General features: G+C 35.4%; 1 protein-coding gene across 5 annotated transcripts in view; it reads right to left on the bottom strand.

Moving 5' to 3' along the window:
* Window positions 1-376: 376 nt before the first annotated feature.
* The window catches only part of LOC146003848 (advillin-like), a 143306-nt gene continuing 122617 nt past the window's right edge, over window positions 377-21065 (bottom strand). For 4 of the 5 annotated variants that reach the window (XM_083142310.1, XM_083142309.1, XM_083142308.1 and 1 more), the window contains exons 14-16: window positions 18699-18722; window positions 12230-12412; window positions 377-1107 (exon numbers count right to left, since the gene is read on the bottom strand). In XM_083142310.1, the coding sequence (XP_082998436.1) occupies window positions 994-1107; window positions 12230-12412; window positions 18699-18722 (321 nt within the window). In that variant the 3' untranslated portion in view covers window positions 377-993. The remainder of the gene's footprint in view (window positions 1108-12229; window positions 12413-18698; window positions 18723-21065) is intronic. The other variant, XM_083142307.1, reaches the window with a different exon arrangement.

Raw genomic sequence — 21065 nt, 5'->3', positions numbered from 1 at the left:
CATGCGACAGTGGCTGGATGAAAATTACCCAAAGAAATGGATTGGCCGAGGTGGCCCGATTCCCTAGCCTGTTCGACCAGGCTCGACCAGGACACAAACCTGGGTCTCTTGAATATCATGCTATTGCTCTACCAACTGAGCTACTGAGCCAGCCCTAGCTTTGCCTGATTCTCTGCTGTTGATGTTTTACCTGTGAAACATGCACACATGAGTGATTATAGTTTTTAGGTCATAAGCAAGCTGCTGAAAGAGATAGGCATGCCCTTAACAACTGGAACATTTTTTACCGCACTTTTGTCTCTCACTAAGCTCTAAAATATGACAAATAATGTTACTACTCTTATCAAGTACGTAAATAGAACACAAAGGGAGAACGAACAGTAATAAAAATGTATTAATTTTTCCTCTCAGTAAGAGCAATTGCAATTACAACATCAAACTACCCTGTACATTAATTGAAGGCACAGCATTTAAATTAACGAACCATCGTTTGGTATAAATCAGCTGAAGTATACCACATCATACATATTTCAAAGTTGAGATTTATCTCATTTAAAATGTCAATAATTTACAGAAAAATAACACTGGTTAAGATTGCAAGTAAAACTTATAAGCTAATTCCATAATGACACTTATAATAAGCAGGTGCAATTAGTACATACACACCTCCCTACAGAAAAAAATTTAAAACGCATACATAACATAACATACGAATTAAGAGTGAAAAGAAGAGAAAAGAAAATGGCACATCAATGTTTGTTGTGATGCTAAATATGCATTATGCTTACAAAAAGTGAATATTAAGTCTAAAGTGAATTATGCCAATGATATGACGTTACGCTGATGGAATCTGTGTGTTTCCCATTAACACTTCACATCAGTGTATATATAATATTGCATACAGTGAAAAAGAAAAGTGCTTAGGAAGCTCTGCATACAAGATAACAAGCAATTGGCGTATGTGATAATTATTATAATATCCCCATGAACTGTTCAGAAAAGCCCAACTTTCTTCTTCAACTGCTGCTTTTTCCATGCAGGCAAGGTTTCAAATGCACCGAACTCCATTCCAAATGCGGTGTTAAAGTCTGCAGCAGATAAGTAAACCTGAAATAAGAAAGTACATATTTATGGACCATCTTATCAGTGTGATAAAATTCCTGAAAGAAATCGAACACTTGTCTATAAAACTTGCATTATATTAAAGGGTGTGATTAAAGTGTTCAAAAAATTAAAAGGATAAAGTAGAGGAAGATCAGATATCTTCCACATGATAGACCAATCTAGTTTGCTGCACTTCTTGACACTAGGTATACTTGCACCAGTGTCAGGCTGGTGCAAGGTAATCATGTTCAACAAAGTAAATGCTCTACGCAAGTTTAGTGGTGTTCAAGTTCCAAAGATTCAACAAATGCCTTCCTACTGCTTTCAACATTAATTTTATTGGTTAGCACATACCACGTGACCATCCACCACTCTGTACATTGCTCCAGAACATAGTGCAAATGGTGCACACACCAAATACACTATGCGACACCAAATCAGCAAAGTAGGCATCTCAGTGTTGCACTTTGTAACCAACTAGACACGTGAGTTCAAAGAGAGTCAAGAAAGTGCAGTGAACTAGATGGGGCTACTGCCCACCTACTTATGAAACAGAGTGTTTTTGAGTGTCCAATTCTGCCATTTCATTATTGCTTATATACAGGATGTTGCTGCGAAACACCGCAAAAGAGTGTGCAGAGCATATGAGGCATTGCGGATTTGAAGGGCGAACTCAACTAATGTACATTGTGAGGGGAATGCATTTCAAGTTGTCAGGTACAGTGCAAACTTCACAAAAACTTGGTAACAGTAGATCGAAATGTTTCATCTGTGAATTCCAAAGTTTTTTTTGTCGAGTTCGCACTGTGCCTGACAACTTGAAACGCATTTCCCTCACAATGTGCATTTGTTGAGTTCGCCCTTCGTATCCGCAAAGCCTCATATACAGATTAACAACTTTTCTTGGAAAAAAATGGTAAATTAAGTAAAGGCTTGATTCAACACTTTAAACCCTCAAAAAATTGCATTCATTTTTTCTTCTGTGTGTATTCAGCCATATGATACCTATTTGAAGTTGCCACTAGCATATATTTATCTGTCAGATAATAGACTAATAGCAATATTATTTGGAACTGGTATCATGCTAGCAGGGACTCTCAAACAGTGAATTTGCCAGGTTTAACTACTACCCTTAACTAACTAACTAACTCTCTAGCCTTCTTAAACCCGAAGGTTCATGGCTGCAGCAACACAGGCCTTCCAACTGTCCCTATCTTGAGCAAGATCTATATTTAACTACTACCCTTATGCTTTTGAATTAAGACAGATTTTGTGAGCTTTGTCCATACATACAACGCCTGAATTCCCTCCCTAACATTGGCCACAGTGCCTTTTCTTTTGCTCCCAAAATAAACAAATGTTCAAGGAGGAGTGTTCCTTGAGATGAGAGGGAAAGTAGTTATTTTCTTACACAATAGTTGTGCACATTCTAAGTTAAAAGTGTTTGAGAATTTTTCATGAAGGTGTGCTTTGTGTGAAGTATTAATTGTTAATATTTGTGCTGAGTGAAGATTAGAGGATGTCTCTTTCTCCACTCCCATGTATCAAAAAAGCTTATGTGCTTGTTTTGAAGGCAGGGATGGAGATGATGATTGTAGTCTGTTGTAGTATGTTACGTGGTGTTGGCCCTGTGCAACAGCTTTTGCCGCACTTATTATCCCAAGTGCAGAGCTGATGAAGCAATATCTATGCACACAAAGCTAGCTGTGTTATGATGGTTGCAATGACAACCATGACGTCACTGCTTGGGCTGCAAGTTTTGCCATTACGAGCCTGAAGAGCTGCAGCCAGAGAAAGTAAGGTCTGCACTTGTCCTTCAAGGAGTTGAACTGAGTGTGTATTGTTACCAATGTCATTTCCTTTCATGCGGTTTTAAGATAAATATGAATCTTGTTTATGATTCAGTATGTGTTTCATTAGAAACCCCATTTTCTCGGCAATACAAAAATAAGAAAGATGTTTACAGTTTGTTTTACATTACTTCATTTTTATAGTACTAGCCCTTCACCTAACTCCAGAGTCACCAGCTGCCACTCTTTTATTTCTTACTGCTTTTCATCAGTACATTTTTGCATCTCCACTTAAAAAATGTGGTGAAATAAAATTTGAAGAGAAGAAGACCTGAAGATGGACTTGTTATGTGAAGGACTAAACATTAATTCCAAGGCCACACAGTTATGATTCACAATCCCATGTTCAATCATTGAACAGTAGCAACACTCACAACAAGCATATGTAACAGAGCTTCACAACTGCCTGCCTGCCCTATCTGCCAGGAAGGGAGTTAATGAGATTAATGAACAAATCAGGTTCAACATAAAATGCAGATATTGCGAGAGTGGATTGGTAGATATTGGGAACTTCCTTTATCAATATTTTGTCAGCATTGGTGAACCCTTAAACAGAAACATGGATCTTTACTTCATAATCAGAAACATCCGGTCTAAGATACCTTATTTTTTAATATTTGTTATTATATTTTTTTAAAGTCTTTTTAGACAATAAAAGAGCAAAATTATGATTAATAACTCAAATTTATTGAAAACTAAAATTACATGGGAACGAAACAAAGAAATGTATTATGTAAATCACTTCCAACTTTTACTCATTTGATCATACCTTGGCATTGAATACGTAATGCAAAACACCCGGTCCGTTAGACCTGCACGTTTTCAAACAACAATAAGTCTCTCGTAACAAACAGTCACAGACTGAGCAGTAACATGTGCAGCGTGTAGGCAAGTGGTTGATAATAAGGTACTGTGGAGGGGGGAGACGCAGCTCGATCAGTGTTGCCACACTGTAGAACTACAAAACACTAAAGGTCTCACAGACCGATGTTTCCGTTTAAGGGTTAAAATTTCACATGCCAATGCATTCATAGTACGGTGGAATTCTCTTTAATATTATGAACACTGTGTAGGATTACTCGCATTGTGCATGAAATCTTGCTCGTGTTGGCTTCCACAGCAGCTGTTGAAGCCTCGAGGGTGTAATAAGAAGGGCTAAATCATGAAGGAATTTTTGCTCTCGGCTTGTTTGAGGTCATAAAAACCAAATCCAGTCAAGAGTTCGGAAGAGAATGCTTGCTTGAAAAGGAAATTATCTTCACAAACCTTGTGACGTGGCAAGGTATGACGTATACACGAAAAACACGCACACGCTTCTATTCTTCTTATGGTATTCGTGCACGAAGAGTTGGTGAGGTTTAGGATCAAATCACGCAAAGATCAAAATACATAATGGAAACGTCTTCATCTCCCCCCCTATTAATAAAATGTACCATATTTTTCTCAGGAAATATAATGATGATCCATTTACATCAAAGTATATGGGAAATAGAGACAGAAGGCAGAGTTGTGACATGCTATCACATATTTTCCATATCTAGACAGCACAACAACAATCCATATCTAGGCATCCCAACCTTACCAATAAATCATATTAGAACCCATCCCCCCGATTGGTACCGACAACTTGCCTGGCTCAAGGCCTACTTTACATGAGTTTCATTTCAGCATCAGAAGCATTACATGCATATAATTACTCCTAAAAATACAAAAATTGTACATAGGAATAGGATTTCTGGGGTTGAGACCCACCCTACAAATCAACACAGAGATGTAAAACAATCTTAGAACTTGTCTTGTGTTGTAGTTGTTCTGTCTAGTATGTTTGTTTTGTCTTGCGTAGTAGTTGTGCTGTCTAATTTGTTTGTGTTTGTCTTGTGTAGTAGTTGTGGTGTGTAGTTTGTTTATGTTTATATTGTGTAGTAGTTGTGGTGGGGGGTCAAAGGTTGGTATGGTCTCAGGGAGTGTTCAGATGCTGATATGAACACTCTGTAAATACTGAGGAACGCCATTGGGTATAAAAACTACCAATACTACCAACAAATCCTACCTCCACGTCCCCGAAGGCTGTTAGCCGCGTGACCCCTGGGCAATGCAGCAAAAAAAGATCATACGGCCAGCTTCGGCGGGCCGATGCTGTAGCAGACGGAGGAGGGTGAAGGCGAGTATCCAGCGCCTAAACTGGATGTTATCAGCTAAGGGAGTAAACCCTAACAGAAAATCCTGGTCCTCCAAAGAAATGGGGGTTGAGCACTAGGCCAGCACCCTGGTCTCATAAAAATAACCTTCCGCTAAAAAAGCTCAATTACAGAAAGCCGGATGGATTAATGGAAAACGACCTAGGCATATGAAAAGGAATAAGAAAGATATAATCTGTGTAGGAACATGGAATATCATGACTATGCTAAAACCTGGAAAAATGCAAGAAATAGCTGATCAAGTCTTAGCAAACAAAGTTGCAGATAGTCGCATTACTGGAAGTAAGATGGAAAGGACAAGGAGAAATCAAGAAAGATAAATACTCTGTGTATTATAGTTGTAAAGAAACTACGGGTCAGCATGGAACTGGATTCCTAGTAAAGAGAGAAATGGTAAAACATGTACTAGGATTTGAACCGTGTAGTGAAAGAATATCTAAACTTAGAGTGAAGGGAAGGTTCTGTAATGTGACATTTATAAACGTGTATGCTCCAACAGAAGAGAAAGATGATGACATTAAAGATAAGTTTTATGAAGAACTGCAAGTAGTGCAAGATAAAACCCCGAGACATGACCTGATAGTCCTGTTGGGAGATTTAAATGCAAAAATAGGAAAAGAGGATGCATTTAAAGAAGTAACAGGTAAACATACATTGCATGAGATAACCAATAATAATGGAGAATTAGTATGTAACTATGCTATTGCAAATAATATGACTGTAATGAGTACACAGTATGAACATAAAAAGATACATAAAGGTACCTGGGTGTCCCCAGATGGGAAAACTACCAACCAAATTGACCATGTTTTAGTAAACGAACATAAAAAGGAAATGGTGCAGGATGTAAAAACAATGAGGGGTCTGAATTGTGATTCGGATCATTTTTTGGTCAAGGCAGTAATCAAACAGAAATTAATACCTGTACGAAAAAGTATTCAAAGACAACAGATAAAATGGAATAAAAGCAATATGCATAGTAAAGAAATTCTGAAACAATATAGGAAAAAAATGAGTCAAAATTTGGAAAACATTATTGATACCCAAGATATAAATGAAGATTGGAAACAACTCAAAGAAGCTATTCTGAAAACAGCAACTGAAGTAATACAAAAGCAAGATGGTAAACCAAGGAATGAATGGTGGGATAATGAATGTAAAATGGTAATAAATCAGAAAAATGCTGCACGACAAAGATGTTTACAGAGACGCACAAGGGCAAATTGTGAAGAATATGAGAATAAAAGGAGAATTGCCAACAATGTATGCAGAAAGAAGAAAAGAGAATGGATAAATGATAGAATCAAAGAGATTGAGGAATACCATAGAAGAAAGGATTCAAGAAATTTTTTTAAGGCTGTGACATCTCATGTAAGGAACTACACTCATGCAACTTCATTATGTAAAGATGCATCTGGAGAAGTAATATCTGAGAAAGAAAAAGTATTACTCCGTTGGAAAGAGTACTTTCAGGAATTATTAAATTGGGAACACTTACCGTCTGAAGATGAAATACCCGAAAAATTGGAAAATGATACTGAAATTCCAATACCAACATATGAGGAGGTAAATAAAATCATAAAATCCTTAAAAATGAATAAGTCACCTGGTTCAGATAATATCACAGCAGAACTGATAAGACACGGAGGATATATGATAAGGAATAAAATTTATAATTTGATACTCAACATATGGAATAAAGAGGAAATGCCACAAGAATGGCTACATGGTATCATTTGCCCAATCTTTAAAAAAGGAGACAGGTTGCAGTGTAATAACTACAGACCAATTACGCTTCTGAATGTCGCATACAAAATCTTTGCAATTCTTCTACAAAATAGAATCTCTGAAATTACAGAAAACAAATTGGGTGAATATCAAATGGGATTTAGACCAAATAGATCTACAGTTGATAATATATTCATACTGCGACAAATATATGAAAAATGTTATGAATATAATATTGAATTGCATAATATATTTATAGATTTTATGCAAGCATTTGACTCAGTAAATAGAAATATAATTCCTACATGTCTAAAGAAAATTAATGTCCCAAACAAACTAATAAGATTAATAAAGTTGACATTACAAAACACTACAGCAGTAGTAAAAGGAAACAATGATTTTAGTCAGAAATTTGCAATAAATAGAGGAGTAAAACAAGGAGACCCATTATCAGCAACTTTATTTAGCATAGTCATGGATGAAATGATTCAGAAGTTGGAAATCAGAGGAAACATTTCAACAAGATTAAGACAGATCTGTGCATATGCAGACGATATAGTAATTACTACAAGAACTAAGCAATCAATGGTGGACTCACTAGTGAAACTAAAGCAACAGGCAATGAAATATGGACTAATAGTGAACGAAAAAAAGACAAAGTATATGAGATGTACAAGAAGAAAAAGCCAACAACAAAAAGAGGATATAGATACAATGCACATAGAGCAGGTACAGTCATTTAAATATCTCGGGTCAATAGTAAATGGAAACAATAAAATCGAAGAAGAAATTAAAGAAAGGATTGCAGCTGGAAATAGAACATTTTATGCGAATAAGAGGATATTCCAATCAAAACTAGCTTCCAGAACAATAAAATTAAAGCTGTATAAATCCATAATAAGACCTGTGGTTACATATGGCTGTGAAACCTGGGTGCTGAAAGAAGATATAATTCGAAAACTAATGATATTTGAAAGAAAGATATTAAGGAAAATATATGGCCCAACGAGACAATCTAATAATATATGGCGAATAAAAACAAACGAAGAAATTGAACATTAATAAAGAGTAAGAATATAAGAAGATTTATCAAAACACAAAGATTGAGCTGGTTGGGTCATATTGAAAGAATGCCCGAAGAAAGAATTGTGAAACAAATTTACAATTGGAGACCTATTGCCACAAGATCACAAGGAAGGCCCAAAACCAGATGGATAGATGATGTCAGAAATGACATAAGAAAACTGAAGACACAGAACTGGAAGAAATGTGTGTTGAGTAGAGAAGAATGGAAGGATGTAATTGAGCAGGCCAAAGCCCATAAAGAGCTGTAGCGCCTTATAAGAAGAAGAAGAAGTTGTGGTGTGTTTGTGTTTATATTGTGTTATAGTTGTGATGTGTTTGTGTGTGTCTTGTGTAGTAGTTGTGCTGTCTAATGTGTTTGTGTTCGTCTTGTGTAGTAATTGTGCTGTCTATTGTGTTTATGTTTGTCTTGTGTAGTAGTTCCTCCATTCATATTGGGGGTCAGGCGTAGAGCTGACAACTCTGCACTGTAAAAAAAAATTGTCAAGAAACAACAATATAAGGCCATGGATGTTCCCAAGGTAAAATATTCCGGAGGTAAAATAGTCCCCCGTTCGGATCTCCGGGTGGGGACTACTTTGGGAGGTCCCTGGACTAAGGATAAGATCTACGTTAGGAATAAGGATATTAAATTAGGCAACTGGAATGTTCTGAGCCTTTTCCGGCCTGGGGCATTTCAGTGTACAGTTAATCAGATAGTTAAGTATAAATTAGATGTAGTAGCTGTCCAGGAAGTTAGGTGGCCAGGAGAAGGGAATTGTAAAACTAAAAATTATACTTTTTTCTATGGTGGTACTGAAAATCATGATTTTGAAACAGGCTTTTTCATAAATAATAGAATTATCTCGGCTTTTAAAACAGTAGAATTTATTAATGATAGGATATCATATGCAGTTTTACAGGGTAGGTGATGTAAAATTATTTTAATAAACATACATGCACCAACGGAAAATAAAGATGATAATACTACTAAAGATGATTTTTATACAGAGTTAGAACAGATCTTTGATAAATTTTCTCAGTATGATATGAAAATTCTGTTAGGTGACTGTAATGCACAGATTGGCAAAGAAGAGACATTTAAACCCACGATTGGTAAAGAAAGTCTTCATGAATTAAGTAATGATAATGGTATAAGATTGATTACTTTTGCAACCTCAAAGAATTTAATTGTGAAAAGTACCACTTTTAAACATAAAGATATCCATAAATATACCTGGTCTTCTCCAGATGGTAAAACTCATAATCAGATAGATCATATTCTCATTGATAAGAGAAGGCATACTAGTATAATTGACGTTCGTACACATAGAGGTGCTGACTGTGCCAGTGACCATTATTTAGTAATTGCTAAATTAAGAGAAAGGCTCTCAGTGATAAATCATAAGCAACAAAATCTAAAAGTTCTAAAGTTTGATAGAGGAAAGTTTACTGATGAAAGAATTAAGAAAGATTACCAAATTAAACTGTCAAATAGATTTGATGTTTTGCAGGATTTAAATGATGATGAAAACATAAATGAAACAGACTTAAATAAGAATTGGGAGCACATACATAATGCAATAGAATCAGCAGCTAAAGAAAGTACAGGATACCATAAACCGAGAAAAAGTAAGCCATGGTTTGATAATGAATGTCATAATCTAATAGAAATAAGAAATCAGGCTAGACTTAGGTGGTTAAATAACTCTGATGATACAAATCTAAACAATTATAATAGAATAAAGCGAGAAGTTAACCGCACGTTTAGAAGAAAAAAAAGAGATTACTTGAAAAGCAAAATTAACGAAATTGAAACAAACAGCAAAAATAAAAATATCAGAGATTTACATAAAGGTGTAAATGAGTTTAGAAAGGGGTGGCAACCTAAAGTAAACTTGATAAAAGATAAAGACGGTGATTTTCTAGCTGACCCAAGCGATATTCTAAATAGATGGAAGAACTAATTTAATGACCTTTTAAATGTCCATGTAGGAGATAAATCAGAAGTAAATGAAGTCCACACAGCAGAACCTTTAGTTCCAGAACCTAACTTGACTGAAGTTAAAGATGCTATTAAAAGGCTAAAGAATAACAAAGCACCTGGCATTGATTTAATACCAGCTGAGTTAATTAAATATGGTGGAAATTCATTAATATGTCAAATTCATAAATTAATTTGTTTATGGAATAAAGAAGAAATCCTTCAACAGTGGAAAGAATCCATAATTGTTCCTGTGTTTAAAAAAGGTGATAAAATGAACTGCAATAATTACCGTGGAATTTCTCTACTCTCAACAACATACAAAATATTGTCTAACATTCTTTTAACAAGACTAACACCATATGCTAATGAAATTATAGGTGATTATCAATGTGGATTTAAACGTAACAGATCAACTACAGATCAAATTTTTCACATCAGACAGACACTTGAAAAAAAGTGGTGATATAATCATAATGTCCATCAGCTATTCATTGATTTCAAAAAAGCATATGATTCGGTCAAAAGAGATAAATTATATAATATATTAGTAGAGTTTGGAATACCTAAGAAGCTTGTTAGTATGATAAAAATATGCACCAGTGAAACAGAAAGTAAAATTCGTGTGGGTATTAATATGTCTGACAAATTTACAATTCATGATGGGTTAAAACAAGGAGATGCATTATCTCCATTGCTCTTTAATTTTGCCTTAGAATATGCTGTTAGGAAGGTAAAAGAAACTAAAGAAGGACTAAAATTAAATGGTGTGACTCAGTTGTTAGCATATGCAGATGATGTAGACTTACTGGGGGATGATGTGAATACAATTAAGAATAATGCTAAAATATTTTTCAAAACTGCTAAAGAGATAGGTTTGGAAGTTAACAAAGAGAAAACTAAATATATGCTTACAGGCCGAAACCAAGTGTTAAGTAATAACCAAAATCTAATTATTGATAACAACTCGTTTGAACCAGTTTCCAAATTCAAATACTTAGGAATAATATTAACAAATGAAAATTATATTAAAGAGGAAATAAAAAGTAGGCTTAATTCAGGAAATGCATGTTACTTCTCTCTTTCTAAACTTTTGTCTTCTCGTTTAATATCTAAGAAACTAAAAGTTAAAATATACAAAACAGTAATTTTGCCTGTAGTATTATATGGATGTGAAACTTGGTTCCTTACATTGAAAGAGGAACATAAATTGAGAGTATTTGAAAATAAGATCCTTAGGAAAATCTTTGGACCCAAAAGGGATGAGGAGACAGGTGAGTGGAGAAGGTTACATAATTTAGAACTACATAATTTGTATTCATGTCCAGATATTATTAGAATAATTAAATCAAGAAGACTTAGGTGGGCAGGCCATGTGGCATGAATGGGAGAGGAAAGAGGAGTTTACAGGATTCTTGTTGGGAGACCTGATGGTAAGAGACCTGTAGGAAGGCCAAGACGAAGATGGAGGGACAACGTTGAGATGGACCTAAGGGAAATCGGTAGGGATGGAAAAGAGTATATAGAACTTGCTCAAGATAGTTAAAGATGGAAGGCCTGTGTTGCTGCAGCCATGAACCTTCGGGTTTAAGAAGGCTAGAGAGTTAGTTAGTTAGTTAGTACATAGAATTTAGATTTTCATTGTGAAGTAATGACAAAGAACCTGAAGAAATGCATTAAATGTAATATAATTTACTGTGGAAGAAATATTATGCTTTATGTGTGAGGATAATTCTAGGGTGGAAAAGGTACATAAGTCACAAACTGTGATTTTTTGTTGCTTTCACGTAAGTCACATGCAGTGGATGTGATTGGGTTCGAAAACTGGAGGAGGGGGGCAAGGTGCCAAAACTGGGGGGGGTGGGGCAAAGACAGTATATTTCCCTTTGTACATAAGGTTTAGCATAGTGTGGGGGGCAAAAGTGGTGAAAAGTAGGGGGGAACTGGTCACATGCACATGGAATCAATTAAATAAAATATAATAAGTATAATTTTATATTGGGCGTGTGTAAATAATCTAGACAGTGACGATTCAACACTGTAATGTTTGCTAGTAAGGATAAAGAATAAACAAATAACTGTCTGCTGTAAAATTGCATTTTTTTTTACTAAAGTGCTTTTTTCCTGAACAGCCTAGATCAAACCTATGATTTCCTGCTTGTAGTAACATTTCACCTATTTCCAACACTATTCACTCAGTTTTGTCTCTTCATTGCACCTCAAGCACCATGCACACCTACATTTTTCCAAGATCATAAAATCTCATCTCATATTTTACTATAAATATTGTCTTGTAATCCTACCTCCTTCATTGTGGGATCAACATCCGTTGGCAATTTTTCTGGATCTTTCTCCAACAAAGCCTCCATAGGATATTTGGAGAAGTCGTTGAAGGCCAAGCTTCCGTTCCTGTCTTCTAGATCGACTTGTAGCACAGGGTTGCTATCTTGCAGTTCTGAACGAAGTTCATCAAATGTCTTGCAGTTCTAGGACAAAATGCAATGGTAATTGTATTAATTTGCCATGGTTTTTGAGATCTTGGTTACCTTATATAGATGCAAATGCAAATGGGTTTCAGATCTGAGTTTAAAACAACTCCAAATCTGAACACAAATCTGATCTATCTACTAAATTTGTCCTAGAGTAGTCAGATAAATCTTAATGTGAAATTCATTTCTAGCTGCTCAGATTTTCATAGTAGAAAATAGGCAATTTTGCCACAACACCACAAAAATCTAGACAATGCCCATGACTGGGCAAAAGCAGTTGTTTCTTTGTGAATCACCATTCTTTCCTCTGCCTTATTTTAACGTTTCCTTCTTTTTTTCATTCCACTTTAACTTTGCCATATATTCCTTTGTTATTTTTATCTAAATTCTATTCTAAAGAATGAAGATATTAGTACAGTGTGAGGAGCTGCATACATATTTGCAGGAAGTTCTCAGTAAAAAAATGTAATAAAAGCAATGATTAGCAAAACATAAAGAATGACAAAAGCATGAGTAAACAAAACACTGTAGGCAGTCACTCGAACTCATTTCCCTTCAGTAGCATATTCCACCATGTTACCTGGTTTAAAACCGGTAAACCTACTTTTTTCATATGCATAGAAAATTTGAAGTTTTTTTTGTTTCTGTTTTACTTATATACCTGCCTTCTTTTTTCTATTGTATTTAATGAATATATAATAAATATATACAATAAATAACAATTGTTGTAGTAAACCAGGTCAAATTTTCAGAATATGCCACTGGCTCCCTCCTCCTCCCCCGAAACACTGACAAAAGAATCGTGAAGTGCTGTAAGCTTATGTACAAATAGGTAAGCAAGTGTCTAATAAATTACAAGCATTGATCCTTTGCATTGTATATCTTACTTTCTTTTTCAGTTATTTTATCTAGCTTTTCTGCATCTTGGCATAATTGTGACGAAGAGGATGAATTGTAGGCGATGGGATAAGATAGTGAAAAGGCACATTTACTTTCACAAATCACTTCAAAATATGAAAGTCACGAGTCACATATTTGTGTATTTCTTTCATCTTCAAATTCTGTGTTTGTTACAAATATGGAAATGTATTGTGGCATTATCTCTCAACTTCTTCAATTTTGAATGGTTAACACAGACACAATGATACACTTGTCTTATCCAGGTCCACTCATCTTGTTGCTTCAGTAGTTTCAGATCTTGCAACATTAAAAATTCATCCCTTTGGATTTTCAGTTAGAGAGATGGAAGGTTCAATGAAAATAATTGGTCTTGTTAAATTGCAATTTTCTCAAGTTTAAATTTCAGAAAATTTTATATCTTGACATTTTCTGTTTGATGAGAAACTGTGTCTTTACTTTAGATTGAACCTTGTCTCTCATGGCCAGAGGATGCATCAATCAAGTTAATTTATGAGCTATTTTTTTGATAGATTTATCAGTTCGCCAATTTTTCCATAGCTCTTGTCATTTCCGAGGTAAGATATACAGATATACAGAGAGGCAGACATGCTACATGCCAATCGCATGAGAGTATATATTTTTAAAACTTTTGTTGATTTGTGTGCTTAAACAAAACAAATGGAACAAGTCAAAAGATTGTATTTTGAAAGTATGTGGTACCCCATTGAAACTGTTAAATAGATTTTGCAGTGCCCATTATAAATCTATAAACCTAACAAACAAACAAAAAAATGTGTTTCCTATAATAATTGCTTAGAATTGAGAAACATATCAAAAGGTGTATCACCGGTTCCACTTTACCATTTTATCAACTTTATCATTTAAAAAATAAAATTATACAATAACACCATACCTAGGTATATTTAAAAATTAAAAAATAGGAGAATTTTTTTTTGCTTTCTACAAGAATGATTTTATTCTCACTGAAACATACAATTGTATTATTTGAGAAGTTTTATCAATATAAAGTAGTATGTGGGGGCACTTAATTGTATTTTTTTCTTTACAGCAATAGTAATGTCATGCACTATGAACACTAATTGTAGTTTCAAGTAGACTTCTACAGAATTTTTGCTATACATAAAAAACAAATATTGCATCTTGAATTACTTTCGGATCATGACATGTTGTTTCAGGCGCATTTCTCAAACTCTATATTTATTTATTTGAAAAATCCTAAATACATAGAAAATGGAAATCCATTTTACATCAGGATATCAACAGCGACAAAATGAAATTTACAAATGAGAAGCGCATGCGTGTGCACACACACAATATACCGGGTGTCCGAGAAGTCTTTGTATGAAAACAAAGATTAACTGTATCCGCTATATGCAACATAGACATGAAAAAATAGTACCAAAATGTTCGGAAACTATTCAAGTTTTTTTTTGTTTCAGATTTCTGTACCGTTGCAGTAGTGTAGCAGTGCCAGTGTCCAGCAAACCGGAAATGTACACAAATCAGAAAAAGGCTGAGTGTGTCCTGTGGTTTCACGACAGCAGGTCACAAAAGACAGTGCAGAGACAGTTTCGAACATCGTGCGTATCTGGGGTAAAGAGCCCCCTCATGAGGTGAGGAAGTCGACCATGGGCAACCCGAAGGTGAACGTTTGGTGCGCGCTGCTGCATGACAGAATAATCGAACCATTCTTTTTCTGTAAGGACACCGTAACATCTGGAGTGTATCTCGACATGTTGCAATTGTTTGCTGTTCCTCAATTGCTAGAATACCACCCAGATGTTATCTTTCAACAAGACGGTGCACCGCCACATTGGAGTCTGGAGGTTCGTTCCTACCTTGAACAGACATTTCCTGGAAAATGGATTGGTCGAGATGGACCGACGGCGTGGCCTGAACGATCTCCAAACATAACCCCTTTAGATTTTTTCTATGGAGTTATGTGAAAGACAATGTCTACAGAACTCCTGCATCCGATCTTGCAACTCTGCAACAACCGATAACCCAAGTCATCACATCAATCCCTCCTTTGATGTTGGCTAATGCATGGCGAAAAGTTGAATTTCGACTAGATGTACTCCGTGCTACCAAGGGTGCTCACGTGGAGATTTATTGATTTCTTTCCTATTGCCAATAAAACTTGAATAGTTTCCGAACATTTTGGTACCATTTTTTCATGTCTATGTTGCATATAGCGGATACAGTTAATTTTTGTTTTCATACAAAGACTTCTCGGACACCCGGTATATATATATATATATATACATAAACATATAATACACGAATAAAAACAATAACAACTAGGCTTGTATAACAAATATTAATTACTTTTCAGCTGCTTGATGCATGCCATTCTGAAAGCCTGCTTCGAAAGATGGAAGCCTGGAGGATTTTTAATGAGTTTTACATGGTTTGTAGTTGATACAGAAGTGATCTTTGTTCCAGGGATAACCTTGGAGACTTAGTGTAAAAGAAGTTACGTATTGCATTTGCTGTTGGTACATGGGATCCGGATATGAAGAAGTGGCAAGAGTTCGTAAGTGAAAGGTTGTCCATTCATGATTCTGAAAAGAAATGTCAAATCTGACACTTGACGGAAACGGGGAAGATCATTAATCTGTAAAGTGGATAGAATTTTGTGTTCGGAAAGATTTGCAAGGGCTGGACGTTATGCTTGACTATTCTGAGGAAAAAATTTACTACTTTGTCTGTTTTCTTTCCATTGCTTTCACAGGACATTCACCAAATACAGGAACTATATTCAAGAATAGGTAAAACACACATTGTAAAATAGGTCTTGAGGGCAGAAACATGTGTCATATCTGTAAATCTGTAAATTTGGTGAAAGGGTTTTCATGGCTTTAGATGTTCCGTAATGTACGTGGTGGCTGAAGGTGAGTTTGCTGTCGAAAATGACTCTAAGACCTTTGTTTTGTTGTACGAACGGAAAAATTTGGTTGCATAATTTATAGGATGATACTGTAAAGTTGGATTTCAGGGTAAACCTCATAACAACAGATTTCTCGGGATTTAGTTTCACATTCCAGTCTCAGCACCAGTGTTCATTGTGTTTGAGATTGTCTTGCATACAACATGTGTCTTGAACTGAAGCGATGTATCTAAACAACTTGCAGACATCACCATATAATAAAATTGAGCATTCAAGAGAAATATATTCATGAATATCGTCCATGAAAAAAGTGAAACACAGGGGCCCTATGGAACTTCCTTGAGCCACACCTGAAACTTCAGGGAGCCGTGACGAAGAGAAACCTGATATGATTACATTTTGCAAGTAGGATGAAAGTAATTTAAGAAGAGGGCCGTGAATGTTAAATCTGTTTGACAATATGTGGATGAGTTGTGTATGAGGGACAGAGTCAAAGGCTTTGGAAAAACTAAATAAATTACATCCATGTCTTGTCTGGCACTAAGGAAGTTGACCGCATAAGGTAAGCAAGCAAGCAAGGTTTGTGTCACAGGAAGCATGAAGGAGAAAGCTGTGTTGAGCAGGAGAGAGGAATCGAGTAACATGTGCAAGAATACGATTAGAAATTATTTTTTCGGCTAGTAATGCATAAGGTACGTGATATTGCAGTTTATTAGATTATAATTTGTGGAAATCTTCCATGCCCTTCTGATGTAAAGATTCTAAACAAATCGTGTTTGAATGCGACACTTCCAACATCTTCACCTCTCGCAATTATCAATTTTCTTCAAAAAGTGTCCAACTCTCCTGGCAGAGGAGGCAAAGAAATCTTTCGACTTGGTCGTCCAGTAACAGACACAATCTTACAATTTGTGACACACGGCAATTCTCTCACTACTGTCCATCAAAATGTTATTAATGGAATTTATTTCTTGAAGTTGACTGTGTCTTCTTCAACAATTGCCTATTGAATGTTGTCAGTAGACTGTTGATAATCATCCATTGTTACAGATTGAGTATATACTTCTATTTTCCGTACTATGTCAAATCGGAAGTTATCAATCACGATCATGTTGTTGTCATCGTACTCTTTTTTTATCTGTAACTTCTGCTGCCTCTAGAGGAATAACATCAATGTTTGCTTCCACATCTGACAAATTGAGTGATTGGTTTGGTTTATTTCACTTTGCCTTTCTGCCACTTTTGGCTAATAGTTAAAATGAGGATGAGTGACGATATGATGCAATTGATGAAGAGACGCTCACAAAGAACACACATGCCCAGGACAGCATTCGAACTCAGGACCCCTGACAGCATAGCATTCTGTATTAACCACTCCACCATGGAGGTCGGCTAATGCTTCATGAGTGTGATCAACTTTCCAAGATGCATATATGTCTTTCTTTGTGTATCGTACTTCTATCCGAAATGCAGCATGAATGTGGTAAGTCAGATTGAGTGATTTTTCTGTAGCCTTTTACGATGACATTATGCATATATATTGTACACTTCTAAACGTGTCATGGTAACTCCTAAAATTCAAACCATGGGTATATACCTTGCAGCGTAGTTTCTAGCAGAATATGTGACAAACGCAATCACATGAAACACATATTTTCAAATATGGTAGTGTTGCCAGGTAGAAATATCATCTAAAAAATGATGTCAGCCAAAGAAAATTCTACTATTTATATAGTACAATTACAAAAACACATGAACCCTTATGGTGCTGTTTGAAGCAAAGTAATCAAGAATGGGACTTCTTTGATGTTAATGAAACAGAATTCGAAAAAAGTTACGATACTAATATGATTTTAAATATATTTTTCTGGGTGTTGCCTATCTGTAACGTTGGCAAAAAAATGGGTTGGCAAGGACCATTGTGTCCTGTGGCAGTGGTGTATCCAGGATTTTTGAAAGGGATGGTTAATATACTTTTTTTTATTGATCAGTCCTCATGTTGCTTTCTTTTTCTGCCTGTGATGGTTTTATTATTTTTTTTTAGGAAGATTGGATCAAAGGTGGTAGTTATGACCATCCCCCCACCCTTGGGTACACCACTGCCTGTGCAATTGTAGAAAGGGCATTGTTAATGGGTACATTAGTTTATGTTAACACTACGATAACATTCAAAATTTAGCTTAGTTGCTCTGAAAGATTATTTTAGAGTGACGTGGTTAATTTACTCATAAACTTATTACGCTAATAGTAAGTTATGTTATTGCAAAACTCAATATTTACAAAGTTCTTGCTATTTCTTTAACTAATATTGTTTCTTGAAATAAATATATACATAATGTTTTTAAATTCAACTGCTTGTCATTATAACATGAAATTTTAAGAGATAAATGCATTGAATTTATTACGTTAATCAAAACTCTTTCTTGTACATATTTTAAAATTCTTATGAGTGGAAATTTATTCCATACTCACTTTTTTATCCGAACGTGCAAATTTCTGCAAAGGAGAATAGTTAAGAAATTAAGGCATATTAAGTTGTAAAGTCATAATTCAAAATATTGTGACAGGTGCCATGATACCCCATAGTTTGTGACTAAAGGGGCAACACTAATAGAGTATGGTGCTTCAGTAAGGTTGCTTAAATCCAGATAAGCTAATCAGTAATAACTTTATCCGAACCACTGTGTCACATGATTTCACCAGGGTTCAAAATTGTTACCCTAAAGTAAAAGTGGGATTTAATTTTTTTAATATTATCAGGCCTCCACCATCTCCATAGTCAGCCAGCCATCACACATTTTTTTTTGACAATAAGCATTTTCATTATTGTCGAAAATTATGTAAGGCAGTAAAAAAGTCCATTCTTTTCTTGTTCTCTTATTCCATTGCTTTTTATCTTTTCGCTCCTACTAGCATGAGCTGTGCCATGTTGCCTTCTGCCATGTCTTTTTTCTCAGCAGCCTTTTTCACATGGAAACATTTAAGCAATCATGTTCTTCTCATTCGGTTCTTGTCTCAACTTCTCCAGTTTTGCTTCCGTCTCTTGTATACTATTTGTCTCATTGTCTACCTTCATTAGCATTTCTAATTCCTCCACCTTTTCTCTTTCGTTCATTTCTTTCTCATTTTGCTCCTTGTCTTTATCAACATCACAATGTTTATTGTAATAAACATGAGCTGCTCTTGCCTGTGTGATATTAAAAATAACATAGTAGGTAAAAAAGCCAATACTCAAAAAATGCTTTCATCACTGATAGAAAAATGGTAAAAAAAATTGCCTTTAATTGAACTGAAAAATAATCATCACACAGGAAGTCGTAATAGAGTAACAAAATATAAAAATCACGAAATTGCAGTCATGCAAACAAAAAAACTGACTCGGCTGACCATTTTAAAAAATACTGACAACTGAGATGAAAAAACTGACTTTTACTGATCATTCTTGTGCATGGTAAGTCCCAACTCAAATTCGGTTTTTCAATTAGTTTTAGTGTTTCTTGCGATTTACACTTTTTTACATTAATGTAGCAAAAAATGCTGCAAAAAAGTAGAAATTCTGCGAGTATGAAGAAACATTCTCTTACAAGCGAACAAATGATGGCTTTTGCAATTTTCGAACTTAACGTGGATCGAATCCAGGATTCCTTGCAACAAAGTCACGTTGTTATCAAGGAGTCCCAGGTTCGATTCCCAGTAGGCACATTACACAATAGAGCAGATCCCACTTTAAACTACAAGCTTAAACTTTTGGCTTGCATCAGCATCAAAGTCAAGTGCGTTACTCCGGTTTAGAATGTACAGTCATGGACACTTCTGGGTTGTAAGAATCCCACATGCTTTCAACCCAGAAGGGTCTAAGACTACATACAATAAAATTGTAAAGCTAAAAGTTCTCAAGTAATTTCTTACAGGTTTGCATAACTACTTATGTATGGTTTAACAGATTCTTTCCAAAGACTAACATTCAAAAAACCTGCATCTGTAAACCATTGTCAATGCTGTATGACAGTAGACAGTGACATGCATCTTTTATACAAACCAGCTGGAGCCAGCACAATGCCGTTTTTAATCATATGATGTTTATCCTCTTTTTATTTCACTTTATCGTTTTAATATGATTTCTTTGGACTGCTCTCAGGAAGGATTTGGCAATGGGGCCAAAAATAATTTCTTGGAAAGAGCCAGATAAACCACACGTAAGTTGTGACATGTGTTTTATTTAAAAATAAAAAACTATTTAAGGCAACTAACTGTCCTTTTTTAACAGCAAAAATCCCAAACACTTAGCCCATATGTTGTAATTTGGAATTCTGTGAGTACACGCTACTAACAATAAGGATTAATTGTTTGTTTCTTTTTTTATCATTTTAATGCTGAGTAAGGTAAAGTTCCCCATGCATATAATAACACCATGCCATGAAGGCACATTTAGGGTATGTGGGGGTAGAGCCCCACACATTCTTGACATTTTGTTGGTGATGTGTTCAGCACCATGCTCCAGTCACCTTTACCCAGGTAGCCATTGATTTGACACTGTGCTAGCCCCGCTTTATGCAGGGGCAAGGTTCGAAAAATTCCGAACTTAGATCACCCACCCTTGGAATCGAACCTGGGTCTCCTGCATGGCAGTCAGACACCATACTGACTAGACCACCGCTGCTCTTGAAGTACAGCTTGTTTTTTAATGTGAATTTTTGGAAAATAACATGAAAAGTAAGAAAAATAACATAGATTTTTGCAAAAAATAAATAAATTTTGGTCTAGAAATTAATTCGTGCACCTGGACAAGAGATGGCGTAACGAGCGTATCGTCCCACAGTTCCGTGTATCCACACATGC

Source organism: Lepisma saccharinum, chromosome 20 (assembly GCF_977018435.1).
Source record: "Lepisma saccharinum chromosome 20, izLepSacc3.1, whole genome shotgun sequence".
Classification (NCBI taxonomy): Eukaryota; Metazoa; Arthropoda; class Insecta; order Zygentoma; family Lepismatidae; genus Lepisma; species Lepisma saccharinum.
This window is presented reverse-complemented; position numbering and strand designations above follow the sequence as displayed.